At 47.3% G+C, this 16,507-nt stretch overlaps 1 protein-coding gene across 13 annotated transcripts in view; it reads left to right on the plus strand.

Annotated features, from left to right (window-relative positions):
• Window positions 1–533: 533 nt before the first annotated feature.
• The window catches only part of TMEM164 (transmembrane protein 164), a 171,380-nt gene continuing 155,406 nt past the window's right edge, over window positions 534–16,507 (plus strand). For 2 of the 13 annotated variants that reach the window (XR_006731794.1, XM_045538874.1), the window contains exons 1-2: window positions 952–1,064; window positions 1,385–2,048. Coding sequence is in view for 9 of the 13 variants with exons in the window: in XM_045538874.1 (XP_045394830.1) it covers window positions 1,659–2,048 (390 nt within the window). In the remaining 4 variants the exon portion in view is untranslated. Of the gene's footprint in view, window positions 669–951; window positions 1,065–1,384; window positions 2,049–10,275; window positions 10,539–12,290; window positions 12,531–13,012; window positions 13,174–14,153; window positions 14,329–16,507 lie in introns of those variants that run through there. The other 11 variants (XM_045538879.1, XM_045538877.1, XM_045538878.1 and 8 more) reach the window with 11 other exon arrangements.

Below are 16,507 nucleotides of genomic sequence, written 5' to 3' on the forward strand. Positions count from 1 at the left end.
CAGAGAGGAGGAAACGCAAAGAGGAGGCGGCCAAACCCAGCACACACCCCAAAGCCAAGCTGCCCAGCACCAGACAGGCTTTATTCGTTCCACCAGAAGTTAGCGAGGGCCGGCTAAGTGCCTACTATGTGCCCGGTCTACCAAGAAGTGGCCTGGAGAACCGAGTCACAGGAGGCAGAGCCAGTCAACAGGGCGAATTGTGTGCAGGGTTGTGAAAGAGGGTGGCGGTGCACGCGTGCAGGCTCCCAGAGTGCAGAAGACGAGGCAGGCCGGGGAGGAGGAGGAAGGAGGCGGAGATTGAGCCGGAGGAGGCCGAGGGAGGGAGAGCTGGAGCCCGGGAGGGTGGGAGGTGTGAACGGTGGCCCCGGTTGGGGGGAGTACGGGGCGCAGAAAGGGGAAGGAGGCCAGGAGGGGTGGCGGTGGCCCGAGAGCGTGGGGGCGGCCGGAGGCCGGACTGGCGGGGAGGAGGGAGGCGGCGGCGGCGGCGAGGGGGAGGAGAGAGGGAGGGGAAGAAGGAGGAAGCGAGCGCGGCAGCAGCAGGGGGAGGAAGACGGGGAGGAGGAGCCGTGCGCGGCGGCCGCGGCTGCCGCCAGGGGAGCCGAGCGCCGGGGCGCGGGGAGCGCGGCCGCGGAGCAGTCGCCGGAGCCGGGCCGCGGGCCGAGCCGCCGGTGAGTGGAGCCCCGAGGGGCGCGGCGGCCCGTCTCCGGGCCCCGGGCGGGAGGCGCGGGAAGATGCGGCGCCGGGGAGGAGGGAGGGAGGGAGGGGGCCGGCCGTAGCCCAGCCCCCGGCTGGCCCGGCCTCCCGCCCTCTCCCCGGCTTCCTCCCGCCGCTGCCTGCGCGAGGGGGGCAGGTCCCGGGCGGGTCGCGGGCTGGGGGTGGTGCTGCCCGGAGGGCGGGCGTGTGGGGCCAGAGGGTGGAGCTGGGGGCTCGGGGGTGTACCCGGGGGCGGGAGGCTGGACCGGGACGGCTCTAAATTGGCTGGAGGGGGCCGTCGGCGGCGAAGTTGCTAGCTGGGGGCAGAGAAGGCCACGCGGTTGCAGGAGTAAGAGATCCCCCTGTGGCGAGTGCGTGAGGCGAGGAGTCCGGCGTCCCTGCCATCCCCGTCGCCCTTCCCGCCTGCCCGGCCCCGCTGGCTCCTCTCCTAGCCTCCGCGTGTCCCCTCGCTCTCACCCCCTTTGCCCCCGGTTCGCTGCCGCGGCACTGCCGGGTCCCCTCGGCCCCCTCCCTGACCCTCTCGGCCTCTGGCTTCCCCTGACCCCTGCTTGCTTCTCCACTGCCCCCGTTCCCCTTTTCTTCCCTCGGTAGTTACCCCCTCCCGCTTCCTAATTCCCGATGCAATTGCCTCTTTGAGACCTTTTTTTTTTTTTCCTCTCCTTCCTTTTAGATTGGCCAACGGCTCCTTTCAACCCTGCCTCGTTGGTGGCCACTGGAGAAGCGCGGGGGGCTCCCCAGACAGCCGTGGGGACAAGTTAGAACCAGCACTTTACCCCGGGCCTCGCGTGTAGCTTCCCCTCCCCTGCTCTAGGTGCCCCGGTGTCTGGAGGGGGGTGTGGGGGTGTCCCCTCCTTACATGGTCCACCACCCGGGCAACCTTCTGGGCTCGTGTTCCATCTTACTCTTGCTTCCGGCACTGTGGTCAAGGGGAACCACTTTGCATCATGTCCCGGTATAGCTACCAAAGTCTCCTGGACTGGCTCTATGGGGGCGTGGACCCCAGTTTTGCAGGCAATGGGGGCCCCGACTGTGCTGCCTTCCTCTCTTGGCAGCAGCGGCTGCTGGAAAGTGTGGTGGTCCTGACCCTGGCCCTGTTGGAGATCCTGGTGGCCCTGCGGCACATCCTGAGGCAGACGAAGGAGGACGGTAGGGGTGGCCGTGGCAGCCAGCCAGAGCAGGTGACCCAGCGGCCAGAGGAAGGCAAGGAGAGCCTGAGCAAGAATCTGCTCTTAGTAGTCCTGTGCCTGACCTTCGGGGTGGAGGTGGGCTTTAAGTTCGCCACCAAGACCGTCATCTACCTGCTCAACCCTTGTCACCTGGTCACCATGATGCATGTGAGTCTGTTGACATTTTCCTGGGCAGCCTAAGTGATAAGAGTCATTTGTGTGCTCAGGACACTCAGTAGTGTACAGCACCTCATCCTTGCGGGAAGTGGGACCCTTAAAAATGATTTTCCAATGAGTAGCTGCCTTTGTGCCAATTTCAGATTTGGTTGTCTTTCACAATGTGTCAGCCCCACAGTGAAGGTGAGGAACTGTGTACCTGAACCCTAGGAACGACTGGCACTCATGCGTACTTCCCTTCCCCTCCCAGCCCTGCCTTGCCCTGCCCTGGCCTTTCATAAGCAGGAAGTCCAGCCCCAGCCAGTTGCCCTTTCCAAATCATGTCTGTAGACCACGGCCCAGTCCCCTTGCCTTCTGTGGTAGTTAATTTCTCAGGGGCCTGGTGACACTCTTTCCTGGAGATGGTCACATAAGCCTCCTCACCTACACTGTGGTACTTTGGGGAAATACTTTTACAGGTTTCTCTTAATGACTCTTTCATTTGGGAGTTTATGCTCTTCGGCTGAGGTCTGCCTTTGAGTTCTGAGGCGTTGGAGCGGCACCAAACTCCTAGTAAGTGTGCTCTGAAACAGGCCCCAGGCTGACTCATGAACTTTGGGCTGGTCATCTCAATCTGTGGTGAGAGGGTATTTACTTTTTGCAAACCTCTCCATCTTATCACTCTCATTCTGTCTCCTGTGCTCATGGTCCAGGGATACTCAGGGAGCTGATTTCTTTACCTCCACACCTTCCACCCATTAGTGGTGCTGAGGAAAACAAATGGGATTGAAAAGGAAAGTTGCCAGGTATATAAAAATAATCTGGGTGAGGACCAAGAGTGAGACTGCCTTTCTGTACTCAGCCTGTGCGGAGAGATGTTCTAAAGCTATAAAATCATGGAGGAGGAGGAAGAGGAGAGGGGGAAAGCAATCAGTCTTTTTTAGATTTCAGGCTGTGGAAAACCTGGTGTGTTTTATTCAGGGGCAGTTTTGAAACCTGTCATTAGCATCTTTATTGCTTTTATGTTGGTGGAAGGTTATTCTCAGCAGACTTGTGACAAGCCTACGTGGGGCAGTAGGTTGAGATTATTATCTCTGTTTTACAGGCCTGGTGGGGTTTAGGGATGGGAGGTCACTTGCCTGTAGCCAAAAGATGAATTAGCATCTGGGTTGGGAAGCAAGCCCATCCTCCCTGGGGTTGCAAGCTGTCAATCCCTCAGGAGTGGCAGCGGGTGGTGGTGCAGTCCCTTGGGAAGGCCAAGGCAGATGAGCACAGTGCTGTCTACTCGATGCTTGGATACTTGCTAGTACCTGGGAACTCATTTGATTGCAGGCTCCTGACCTCAGTTTCCCAATCTGTAAAATGTGGCAAATGACCTCCGGCCCCTTCCCTTCTTGCAGATATGGCAAGGAGGTGTGAATAGTTTTGGAATAAAGAGGCTGTTTTCAATTGGGTGGCAATAAGCATCAAGCAGGGCTGGAGTGGTTAGCGTTAAGAGAGGTCTTCTTGGGAAGTGATGCCATTCACAGAAGTCCAGGACTGTCCCAGCTAGACCTTCTGTGTAAATTTGAGCCAGTCTTCTTTCTTTTTTATGAATGGGCTTTTTGTTAATGAGAGGAAACAACGCATCTTGGCCGCTGCTGTGTGAGGCTCTTGGGATAGGAGTGCTTTTTTAGGACGGCAGGTGGTGAGGGTCAGAGGGTGCCTCTTCTACAAAGGGGTCTTGAGGCCTCTTGCAACCACATATCTAGAAGGTCAACAAAAGACTAAATTCAGCCTGACTGGGGCTGCTGCTGGTGTGATGATGTCAAACCTGGCAGAACCATGGTTTTTAGAGGAAAGAGTTTTAGAGGCTTTTAGAAGACGCAGGGGACCTAGTTCTGGCATTAATTACTTGTGTGACTTTGGGGAAAGTACTCTTCCTGGGTCTCAGTTTGCCCATCTGTAAATGAGGCAGAGTTGTATTGCACTCCTCGCTCTTGACAGTCTATGTTCTGTGATCCTTGTCTCCGTTAAGTAGTAGATGGGGATGCAACAGGGAGCCATTCTGAAATGCTTGGGACCCCTTGTGTGGAAAAAGGAAGCTATTAATAGTTTCTTCTATGCGGAGGTCAGGTGGCCAGTCCCCATTCATCTTTTGCTCCCTGTATCTCCCCAGTAAAGCTTAGTCAAGTAAACTTGACCAGGCCACTCTTGGAGACACATGCAGAGGATGATGGCACTGAGGGGAGAGATGGATATTTTGGGGACTATGGACTGATTCCTGTCACCCGTGCTTTTTCTACTGTCTTATGCTTAGCTTAAGCCCTGAAGCTGTAGGGTGGAGGTAAAGAACAGAGCCACGCCGAGGAATTCTTGAGCCTTACCTGAATTATAGTCCTTTGCTTTTTACCCCTAAGTCACTGCTTTGTATCATTTAAATAGTAACCTCTGGCCTGCCTGGAGAACTAGCCTTTGATGAATCCAACTTTCTGTACCCTCCATATGGCTCTTCCTGGGAAGCAGGAATGTATGGATTTTTAAAAGTTGATGTATTGAGTACTAAAAAAAAATTAACAGCAGATGGTTGGAAACAATTTTCTGACTTGGTTGCAGCAGTGACTAATGATAGTTCATATAACCATAATACCTTACATTTATCTAGCACTGAGTGTTTATAAGGCACTTCCATATGCATTATCATATTTAGAGTTGTGATAGATTAGCTCAGGCCTGGAGAACAATGTTAAAATGTTTCCTGTAACTGTGTATATTCCAAAGGAGATACTGTGTACAAAGAAATGCTTTGGCAGGTGAAGTAGCTGAATTAGGCTATATTGTAGCCATAAATTCTGTGGAATTTAGAAGTCCTTATAAGGAAAAGGAGATGTTAGTTGAAGCGAAAAGGGTAGCTTAGCAGAGACATTTCTGATGTGTGTCTCGCAACAGGATGACTCAATTTTGTCTTCATAGAAAGGCCTTCTTCCTCAGAGAGTCAGTGTAACTTTGTCTACAACAAGGGTGTTATTGCTTGAGGCCGGAAGTAGAGAAGTTGGAGGGAAATTGGTTAGTTTCCCCATCTCCCATTTTTCAGTCTGTAAAACATTCATTCCCAAGGCCTTCTTACATAGACCCTTATCATCATCATGCTGCCTTTGGGTGACTACCAACTTTAGTAGCATAAGGAAGGGCAGTACTTGTGTCCAAGTTCTGTTCCTGATTAATATTCCTGCCTTTGGGTTTCTTTTTGGTCTTGTCTGATTTCTCAAAGGCCCTAGGACTGTAGATTGATACAGGCATGTATAGGTAGCACCATCTCATAGATAAGCTCAAGCTGGAGATATTTGAGGGTTGTCAAGATCAGCAAGCACCAAAGTTAACAAACCATTATTAAACCCCTTGCTAAATATCAGTGGTGTCTACCAGTTTTACTGGTGGTAAGTATTTTCTTCAAGCATGGCCAGTCCCCTTTTGTATATGATCCTGGCAGGTATGGGTGACAGAGAGTGAACTTACTGAGTGATTGTGCTGTATACCAAAAATCACCCAGCAAGTTAGTGGCAGAGGTGACTGAGCTGCCACAGTGGGAATGTGGGCTTAGCAGGAAGAGATTCTTACAGCCATTTATGTCTTAAAAACCTACAGTTTCTAAATCTTAGCAGATGTGTTAAAATGCCAGAACAGTCTGACTGATTGTGTCCTTAAAGACTGATGGTCTTAACTTAGTGGCCCTTTATCTTCCTTGAGTACAGTTATGTTTTTTTAATATATAAAAGTAAAAAAGTTTATTTTATCGTTTAGAAGGACAGAGAGAATGAGAGAGAGAGAAAGAAGGTGGGACGAGAAGAGAGCAGGGAGATGGCGTGGTGTCTGAAAGAGAGAGAAGGGAGATACCAGCCCAGTTATGTTGTTTTTGTCTTAGAAACTTAACAAAAAGATCCCATTTTAGATGTCCTGTTTAATTGTCCAATTCCTGTTGGTTCTGTATGTGCTTGTGCCAACTTCTGATTAGGCACTGAACTTAGTGGGGTGCAACATATGCCGTTTAACCCTCGATGTCAATGCGCACAGGCAGGCCGTATCCAGCCAGGCTGGACATTTGGCAACTGATAATTGATGCTATCAACCCCTTAGCCCCAAGCCATTGATTTTGAGCCAGTAACAGAGACCCATCCTTTTTTAGAGTTGCCGCTGCTATTTGATTTTGTCGTCTTTACAATATGGTAGACATCTGATTTCCACCAAATATAGCTTACCTACTTTTGGTGCACTGATTTTCTTACTTCCTCCCTCCTTGTTAAAAGTGTAGAATGGCCACACTCAAAAAGTCCTGAGCTTTTGGTGACACCCTTTGCAACTTGCTTGAATACACACGGATGTGTTCCAGTTGCTGTGTGATGGATTTGTTTTAGAGAAAACCTGATGGATTTGAGGAACTTGGCTTTCTGTTTTCCCCCTTGACTTCAGAGCAGACACACCTCCTCATTCCCCATCTGTTGTCTGGAGCACTGATTACTGTTCCTGCTTGGAATTGACGTCGGTGGGTAATGGGTACAATGAGGGATCCAGCCATCTGCTGACAGCTTATCAGATGAACTGTGTCCTGTGCCATCATTCCAGGGGGACACACAGGGATGATGTTTATATGGGCCTCAGCAGTGAGGCATGACGTTCCTTTTTAGTTTATTTCTCCCCCCAAGGAAATTTGCAGAAAAATTTTCCATCTTTCATTGTTACGGTCTTTGGGGGGTATTTATTATAAAGAGAGGTGGTGTGGATTGGTGGATTAAGCAATCCCCAGATAGCCCTAGGATTTAATATTATGATGCCGGTTTTGTTCATGGCTCACTATGGGAACCTGAGCAACTTATTTAACCTTTTCCTATCTCAGTCTTCTTCCTGAAATGGGCCATGTGGAAATGAAGCATTTTAATCCTCTGAATAACTATGTGGTCACTTAACGGGAAGCTGGGCAAAGCTAATCAAAGCCAGCAGATGACCAATGTAGTTTTACCTCTGACTTAGAGACTGAAAAAGCTCAACTCCTTTTTACCTTTCTTGATAGCTACTAGAAGCCATTCCTTTAATCATTTCTCTTTGCTTTTCTTTGGATCCTTGCCCGTGTCTGCATAGCCTTCTAATGCACAGCATATAAAACTGGACGCTGTAACTCTTACCAGGGGTCCAACCCACACCAAGCAGGGAGGAAAGATTTACTTCCCAGCGTTTTCATGCCTTGCACCTGTCAATACAAGACAGCCTTGCGCTGGTGTTTAAATACTGGTATGTTGCTGGCTGCTACTCATGGGATGATTCACAGACTCCTTGGAATTTTGTCCCTTTGCCATAGATGTGCTACCTTCTTCTCAGTCTTCGTGGGGCTTGTTTTGGGTTCCTCCCCTCTGTAAATACTCTTCTGAAGATTCTCCTCTGTGAAACCTTTCCAGGTGAGCCTCACCAGACTCCAGTTGTTCTAGTCATTGCATTAATAGCAACACTTGTTGTCCTCCTTGCCTAGCCCTCTGAATCCTTCTCAGAATATTGGGCTCTTTAACAAATACCTTTGATGCACGTAGATAATCTTGTGTTTGGCCAGGTCATTTATTTTTGTGTGTTTCTTCAGTCTCTACTATTAGCGGGAACATTTTTTTTTTTTTTAAGGGAAGGAATAGTGGATTTTTTCTTTGTAACTGCTTGCAGAGCTGAATACATGTACATTAATTGTTTAATGTGTGCCTGGATAATCACTGACTGACAGAGCTGTCTTTTTGCTTTTTTTTTTTTTTCTTTCCCTGCTGGCACCACTGTCTATGTTCCCTTGAGGTCTCATGGACACAGTTCCTATGTCTCTTGTGCCCCTTAAGAGAATATTCCTGCCTGTTTTTTGAAATAGAGAGGCAGTCTTAGCTCCCACTCACACATCTTTTTGTAGAATTTCCATCACACAGAGCTGGTTATTAGAACCACAGCCCACTCTCAGCCCAAAGTATCTGCTCGCTTTCATCCCAATCAGGAAATTATGCTGTTGGATCTTGGTCTTAATCCCTTGGTTGACATCTGGACATGTCAGCTTTCTTCTCCTGATTCTTTAATATCTTATAAATAAGAAAAGATGTTATTATGCCAGTGATTCACTTTTCCTCCTTCTCCTCTCCTGTATTCTTCAGCGGATAGCTCATTGTCATCGTGCGCCATTGAAATAATCTCCACAAGAAGAGTCAGGTTTCTCAGCTTCTCTCGGGCTTTTGGATCTTTGCTTAAATTGAGAGGATCTTGTCTCAGGTGTTCCTCGCCTGCCAGTAACTGGCTGAGTAGACACAAAGAGGCTATGAGCATGGAGAGTGGCGATTGTCAAACCTTGTGAAAGAATCCTTTGGGAGCTTGTTACAATGCAGATGCCTGGCTCTCTACACAGTGATTCTGAGCAGGTCTAGGGTGAGGATGGGAACCTGCATTTATAACAGGCTCCCAGGTGATTCTAATGCCAGTGAGCCTTGGGCTCCATTTTGAGAGACATTATGTGGTGACTGATGTATTAGGTGGGAAGTTGGTTTAAGTGCTCACCCCAATGGGTGTGAGTGTGGGTGGCCCATGGACAAGGCATTTAGTATTCCAGCAGCACCTCAGTTTATGTAGGTGTTAAGTAGTATGATTCAAATAAGAGGTTGAGGGCCCCAAGTTATTGTGAGATGTGTTTTCAGGTAGCTATAGAGTGCCAGTGGCTTGTTCGGTGACTATAAGTTATGTCAATGGAATATTTCAACCAGGCCTGTTTTATCACCTTCCAGTCCTTCTACATTCCCAGTCTCTAAGATCTGCAGGAACTGACAAGAGGGATGTTGACACATGGTTGTTGCATGGTAACTCTCTGTTTGTGGGACTTTTGTTTTAAATGCTTATGGGAATTTATTCATTCTTGCATTCATTCAACAGACATTTATTGAAGGCCTGGTGTGTGCCAAACATTGGTGCCAGGTACTAGAGATTCAAAGAGGGCAGTCTTTGTCCTCATTCAGCTCACAGTTTTGATGAGACAAATAAGAAAACAGCTTAACTAAATTACAACATCACATGTACAGTAACAGATTTGAACAAAACATAAAGGACACAGGGTCTTTTTTTTACAGGGTCTTTTTTTTCTAGTGCAATTAAGGAAAGCTTCTTAGAGGAGGTGACATTTGAGCTGGCTCATGAAGGAGGCATGTTAGCTCCATGAGAGCATTGTCTTGTTTTTCTCATTCTCTGTCTTAGTGCCTAGAACAGGTACTGGTTCAGGTAGGTGCTCGATAAATGTGTGTGAATGAGTAGGAATTTGTTGGATGATGGAGGAAGGAAGGCAGTTCTAGGCATAAAAAACAATGTGCAAAGGCACAGAGTAGCTTCCCCTTTCATAGAAAAGTTTCTCAACTGTAACCTGGAGCCACTTGCGTATTATTATCAGGGGTAGATTTCTTCTTATTTCTCCCTTGGCAAACCAAATAAAACTCTAGGAATGTTCTGTCATTTCTGAGCTGTGAATGAGTGAACTGCAGATGCCCATGAATCCTCAGTAAGGGACTTGCAAGACAGAGAATTATATTCTCTGTGCTGTCCCAAGGAGCACCCACACTGTCAAGGACAGATGCACAGAGCATTGAGGTAAGTGTACAGACATTAAATATGTGAAATGGGGAGATAACAGGCATTCCATCTGCAATTAGGAGATGATTTTTAGTGGCTCATGGGATGGGTGCTGCTCCAGTTAAGGTCCACAGCAGAACAGGTGAAATGAGATGCTATCTTTCTACCTTTCTTTTTCATATTCCTTCCCTGTTTCCAAGTCTCTTCACCTGACCCACCCCATCCAACCTTGCCTCCTTCCAGAGTACTCCAAGCTCCAAAACAATCCTTTCTATGATTGAAAATGCCCATTCCATTAGAGGAGGTGATATCCATGAGGGAATTAGGAAGAAAGCAGTTCCATTTAAGAGATTCCTACTGAAGCATAAATGGCTTATGGACAGACTCCACTGGGCATCAGGATAGGATGAGTTTTAAAAAGGGCATGTTACCCTAGCTTGATCTCTACCCTCCACATGATCGGTGGACTACGTCTAGTGTTTTTGAGCAGGTGGCCTTTCCCATGTTGCTTGCCCAGGTTTTGGCCTTTTCTCTCTCCCATACCCCTGGCCAGGAGAACTGGGGCTATCAGTGTCTTGCCACCCTACATGCTGACCCGCAGGGTGTCATAATAATGTAAGTCCCCCTTCAGCGTGCTTAAGTACAGAAGTTAATCTGAAGGCCTGGGGAGGACCCCTCTTCTGGGTACCAGTCCTCTGTGTTTACTCAACTCTTTCCTAGCTACACAGGGCGGGGCTTGCACTTTCAGTGTGTGGTGTGTCAAGGCACTTGCACCTGTTGCCAGCCTGAGATCCTGAAGGGGAAGATTTGGACGATCTCTTGATTGGTTGTGGTTCCTGTCTAGTAGCTGCTGGAGGAAATGCCAGAGGGAGGAAAGGTAGCATGAGTCTTGTTCTTGGCTAGGTAATTCTGAGGGAAGGGAATGGATGGGAGGAGCCAGGAGGTCAGAGAGGATTGGTCTGTATGGCAGAAACAGGGCAAGCTCTGCCCTATGGGCAGGTGTTTAGGTGGGTAGGAGATGGAGAAGTGAGATCATCTGGAGGGGAAGGGAATCTTGAGCCCATCCTAATTCTAGCCTGATGCCTTTAATCTCCTTATCTCCATCACATGCCAGCAGTGGTATAAACTCAGGGTATATTTTGCCTGTGAATTGAATTGCCTTTGCCAATCGACCAGCTGCATTTGCAGAAAGCTGACTGACTGTGCTCTGGCTGTTGCTAGCAGAGACATTTCATTCAGGTGCTGATTAAATAAGGCGCAGAGCCAGATTGCACATTAAGGCCCTTAACTATGGCTCTGGGAGCCCGGGGTAAACACTTATTATATGTTCTGGGCAGAGGCTGATGGTGAGGTAGTCTCTTCAGAAATCAGGTTGAGGGAAAATGGGGGTGAGGAGAGACTTCTAGAAAGAGTTTTGATGCTCTTTTCTTAGCTTAATTTCTTAGATCTGAGTGGCTGGTGTGGACACAGAAGGGCTAGACAGGCTTCCTCACTGGCATGTACCTGCCAAATTCTTGCTGGGATCCTGTAGGTTTGGATTGGGACACAGCAGGGATCCTGACTAAGTAGGGCAGAAGAAATGCCTCCATTTCCTAATGCAAGTTCAGCTTTGTGGATAGAGTTTTTGGACCATGTTTCCTGGGTTTGGATTTGAGCTCCATCTCATCTATGACTTTAGATGTTTTATTTAACTGCTCTAAACCTCAGTTTCACTTATCTGTAAAATGGGAATAATAATAATACCTACCAAATAGGGTTGTTGTGAGGATTAAATGAAAAAAATGTAAATCAAGCATTTAGCAGAAGTTCTCAATCATTGTGTGCATTCAATAAATGTAGCAGTTTTGATGATGGTAACAGTACTACTGTATATTTCAAGGCAGCATTTGTGTACTGGGTAAGAAGTACAGGCTCTAGGGTGATAAAGGGCTGGGTTCAAATCCTACCTCTAGTTGCATAACCCTGGGCAAGTTACTTAATCTCTCTGGGCCCGTGTTCCCACATTTGTAAAATGGAATAATCATACCAGGGTTGTTGTGAGGATTAAGTGGGAAAAATGAGAAAATAATAATAATGCACTTCAGATAGTATCTGGCACATAGTAAACATTCAATAAATTTTAGCTGTGATGATGATGATGATGATGGTGATGTTGGCAACCATCTTCATTTTCACTATGGCTGCTACTTCAAGCTTGGGATAAGATGGTAGAGATTTGATACAGAAAGGCAGCTTTAAGAATATCAACTAAGAAAAGCTTTCCTGGCATCTTCATTTCATGCAGTGGGCAGAAATATTAGTTCCATGAAGTTAGCACCCGTGTAATGATCTCTGCAGGACAGGGTTCCTTGGCTGCTTTAGGTGTAAGGACAGCTTTGTGGGTAATGCCAATGTTGCCTTAAATCACCCAGTCCTTTCTGAAGAATTTGGAGGGTGACTGTCACTGGTAGGAAGTTTGGCTTTCCAGGGTCTCTTGGCTTAATTATTACTGCTCTTCATCAATAGGCTGGCTCCAGGGTGCAAGCTATCTTGAGATTGTTAGTCGAGGAAACCAGCAAGTCTGTGACAGAAGTATGAAAGGAGTGGTTTTGGGGGGAGGTGGGCAGAGACAGGCAAATAGATTTGTTTTTTTACTTTTTCATTCATTTCCTCTAGTGCAACTTCCTCTGGTGCCACCTTTTACCAGAGTTAGGTAGTTGTTGGAGGAGAATGAGTCACTCCCAGAGCTCTTGGGAGAAAGGCAGTTTTCAAGAGGACCAGTATCTCAGCTGAAGAAGCATGGTCTAGTAGAAACTGTACTGCTGTGGGGAGCACACTTCACTGTGGCTTGCTTTACACACCGGGAAACGGACAGGAAAAAAAAAGAAACAATTCTTTCTACGTCTCCGAGATATGGTAAGCCTTTCTCCTTTTCAAGATCAGCTACTCAGCTGTAGAATAGACTGTGCTCTGGGGCCTAAGCTGCCAGTCACTAGGGGAGAGTCCCCTTTAAGGACAGCCTTCCCTGGGTGTAGGCCTTGGTCACCTAACTTCACAACCTTGGGGTAGAGAGGGTGCCCCACCCTGCCAACGCTGTTGGAAGCTCTCTGGGCATATTCCCAAGCATTGTGGGTAAATAAGCAGTTTCTTAGTCTTGAGGGTGGGAGAATTGAGAAGGCTAAGGTTATGTTTGCTGTGATAATCCTGGTTCCCTGGGAGGAGCTGGTTTAGAGGGCATTTCTAAAACAAACAGCAACCCAAATAAACAGCAACTGGTAGAAATTAGCTGTGGCAGTTCACTCTTTCTAAGACTTAGGGAAGATTGTAATAAAGGGTCCTCTTCATATCAGCACTTGTTCGTTGTTGGTTTGCATTTGTTAAGAGTTTCCTTTTTTAAGTTCCAGGCACTTGAGTGTGTGCTCGCCTGCCCATTGCTGCACTTTATTCTCTGCACCCTGCAGGAATGTTGCTGAGGGTCATGTGCGCAAGTGCCTCATTATCTTCAGCACTTTTCACACTTGGCCCCTTGGGCTGTTGCTGCTGCTGGCTGCTGCTTCAGGTGGGCATTTCTCCCTATTTCCTGTGCCCCTCCTCCCCCCGTCCCAGAAGGAATATCAGCACCCCAAGGAAAGGGGCTGCTTTTACCTTTGGATCTCCATTCTGTTGTGTGGCAGCTCACTCTACTCTGCTCGCCGGTTCAGCTCTTCTCAGAATAGCCCTGCAAGCAAGCTTCGAGCCAAGGTCATGTTTCCTTGTTTGGTTATGGGGTTTCTGGCCAGTGAAGGAAAAGAACTGATTGACCCTCAGCCTTGTGCCTGTCCTCCCTGGGCAGGGCTCTTGGGGGGTTACTGTCTTGGGCATAGGAGTCAGGGGTGACCTTTAGGCAAAGGCTGCATTAGCTTTGTGGAGAAGAATGTGAAGCCTGCCGTGTCACAGGGTCCCTCCTGACCTGCTGGGTAGTGTTTGGCCGTATCTCACAGCCAGTGCTGTGTTTGCTCAGATGGATGCATGTGGAAACCAGGCTAGGATCATCTTCCCACATTTCTTACTCCCTGCTTTGGGTTTGTCCTGAAAAACAATTTGCAAAGTACATCGTGGTCTGCACCTGTTATTTTTTTATCCCTCTTTTCCACAGTCAGTTTGCAGTGAACTGAGGTTGAATCTCAGCTCCTGCCACTTACATTTTTCACTTTCCCTTCTTCCCTTGGGGTTGGGTTCTCACTTTCTGGTCATAACCATCCATGGACATTAAGGACAGTTGGTCATTTAGGGCCTCCCTCAGACCTTTCAAATGCTATAATACTGGAACAGGGTGAGATGGGCAAAAAAGAGTCAAATTTAGGAGGAAGAGCTCACTATAATTTTTGGTTATATTTATACACTCCCCAAAACGTTACTAATATAATAATAATTGAAACATTTTTAAACATGCATTAATAATGCTCCAGGCATGGTGATAACTCTACTGCCTGCATATTACCTCATTTGCAGCCTTCCACATGATCATTTTTGTTTTATCTAATTCTTCTTTCTCTTGCTTCCAGCTGTTGCATCTTTGGTTGACTGTAGACACAGGATGTTCTGGCAATACTTTCTCAGGTTGTTGACATGGCATAGTGATACCAAGTCAGAGCTGAAGGAAATCTCAGAGATCATCTGGTTCGCCTCTCTGTCCTCCCTCATTTTCCAGCTGAGCAAACTGAGACCCAGAGAGGTAAAGTGATTTGCCCAAAGTCACACAGCTAAATAGAAGCAGAGCTGGCTCTCCTGACTCCCAGTTGGGTGTCTCTCTATAATACCACATGTGTCTTCCTTCTACCCCTAAAAGGAACTGGACTTTGGTTCTTGCCCACTATTAGAGAAACAGAAATCTTGTGGTTTTTGAGCATCATTGTTGATTACAGCCTTGAAAGTGAGGATCCCATGGCTGCAGGTCATCCCTCTACCTGACTAGTTTAGCAGCTTCTTTTTCAATTTGCTTTTCTTCTCTTGCTTCCTCTCTTCCACAGAGGAGCCTGGCCCCAGTGCCACTGTTGCTTGCTGCTTGCCCTGGCCTGGCAGTCCACAGAAACGTGTGCTCAGTGAGCCTGCATGCAGAGGCCAGTATGGCCTGCCTCCATATATTGGTTGTTTGGAAATGGGACCCATTCAGCTGTGTATTAAATTTTTTTTTTATAGAAACAGGGTCTCACTATGTTGTACAGACTGTTCTTGAACTCCTGGCCTCAAGTGATCCTCCTGCCTCAGCCTCCCAAAGTGCTGGGATTACATGTGTGAGCCACCACTCCTGGCCTCAGCTGTGGATATAACTGAGGTCATCACTTCCTTCCTCCAAATAGAGGCCTGGATTTGATCCTAGTGAACAGTTGTATGAGGCGCTAGGGTAAGGGACCAAAATTAGAACCCAGAACTTTAGTCTAGCAGAGGCAACAAAGGCCAAAGAAGAAAAAGGTCAAAATGACCTGCCAGCCCTGTGGGAGAGGCCAATTCATCTTGGTAAATAATGCAGAGTAATAGAAAGGGCACTGAATTAAATGTTAGCGAGGCCTGGGTACTGGTTGTAGGTTCATCACTAACTAGTTGACAAAACTGAGTAGTTTTGACCAGTTAGGTAGTTTCTTTGTGCCTCAGTCTTCTTATATAATAAGACATATAGTGTGGTAGTTAAGAATATAGGCTCTGGGGCCAGACCGGCCAGGTTCAAATCCCTGCTCTACTGCTTTCTAGCTGTGTGGCCTTGGGAAAGTTAATTGACATCTCTGGGCCTGTTTTCTTTCTTTCTTCCTTCCTTCCTTCCTTTCCTTTCTTTCCCTCCTTTCCTTCCTTTGCCTCTTTTCCTTCTTTTCCTTCCTTTCTTTCCTTCGTTTCCCTCCCTCCTTCCCTCCTTCTTTTTCTTTCTTTCTGGTCTTCAGAGTTCATTATTTTTCTTTTTTTTATATTTTTATTTATTTATTTATTTTTTGAGACAGAGTCTCGCTCTGTTGCCCGGGCTAGAGTGAGTGCCGTGGCGTCAGCCTAGCTCACAGCAACCTCAGACTCCTGGGCTCAAGCGATCCTCCTGCCTCAGCCTCCCAAGTAGCTGGGACTACAGGCATGCGCCACCATGCCCGGCTAATTTTTTCTATATATTTTTAGTTGTCTGGTTAATTTCTATCTTTTAGTAGAGACCGGGTATTGCTCTTGCTCAGGCTGGTCTCAAACTCCTGACATTGAACTATCCTCCCGCCTCGGCCTCCCAGAGTGCTAGGATTACAGGTGTGAGCCACCGCGCCCAGTCTATTTTTCTTGTTTATTGTCAGACAAATAAATATACCTAAAGTCTCTGGGCCTGTTTTCTTATCTGTAAAATGGGGATAATAATAGTATCTACTTTGTGAGGTTCTTATGAGAATTAAATGCACGACTCCATGTAAAGTGTTTAGAATAGTGGTGCATAGCAAGTGCCTAGTAAATATGAGTGTGGCTGTTATCATCTGTAAGATAGGGATGATCTTTGCCCTTCTTACCTCATAGTGTAAACATGAGAATCAAGTGAAATATGGTATGTGCATGTGCCTTGAATATAAGAAAGCGCTGTCTAAATGAGAAGACTCGCTGTCTTTTGAGAGCATGAATATTCAAAGGTTTCTTAGCCTTTTGTTTCTGGGATTAGATATTAATGGCTATTTCCTTGGCAATCTGGACAAATGGAGAACAGTAAGTAGGTTTATATATAGGGTTGTATAAATGCTGGGGCCATCAAGCAATGCAGATCCTGCTTTTTTTCTCCCAGTGCACTCAAGGGGGCTTGAAAGCCATGCATCCCAAGTAAAGTAGTTGGGGGATTTGGAATGAAAAGCAAGGATTGTTATGATACTCTTCCTTCAGTGCTCCTATTTTAGTTAGTGACATCA

Source organism: Lemur catta, chromosome X (genome assembly GCF_020740605.2).
Source record: "Lemur catta isolate mLemCat1 chromosome X, mLemCat1.pri, whole genome shotgun sequence".
In the NCBI taxonomy this organism is placed as follows: domain Eukaryota; kingdom Metazoa; phylum Chordata; class Mammalia; order Primates; family Lemuridae; genus Lemur; species Lemur catta.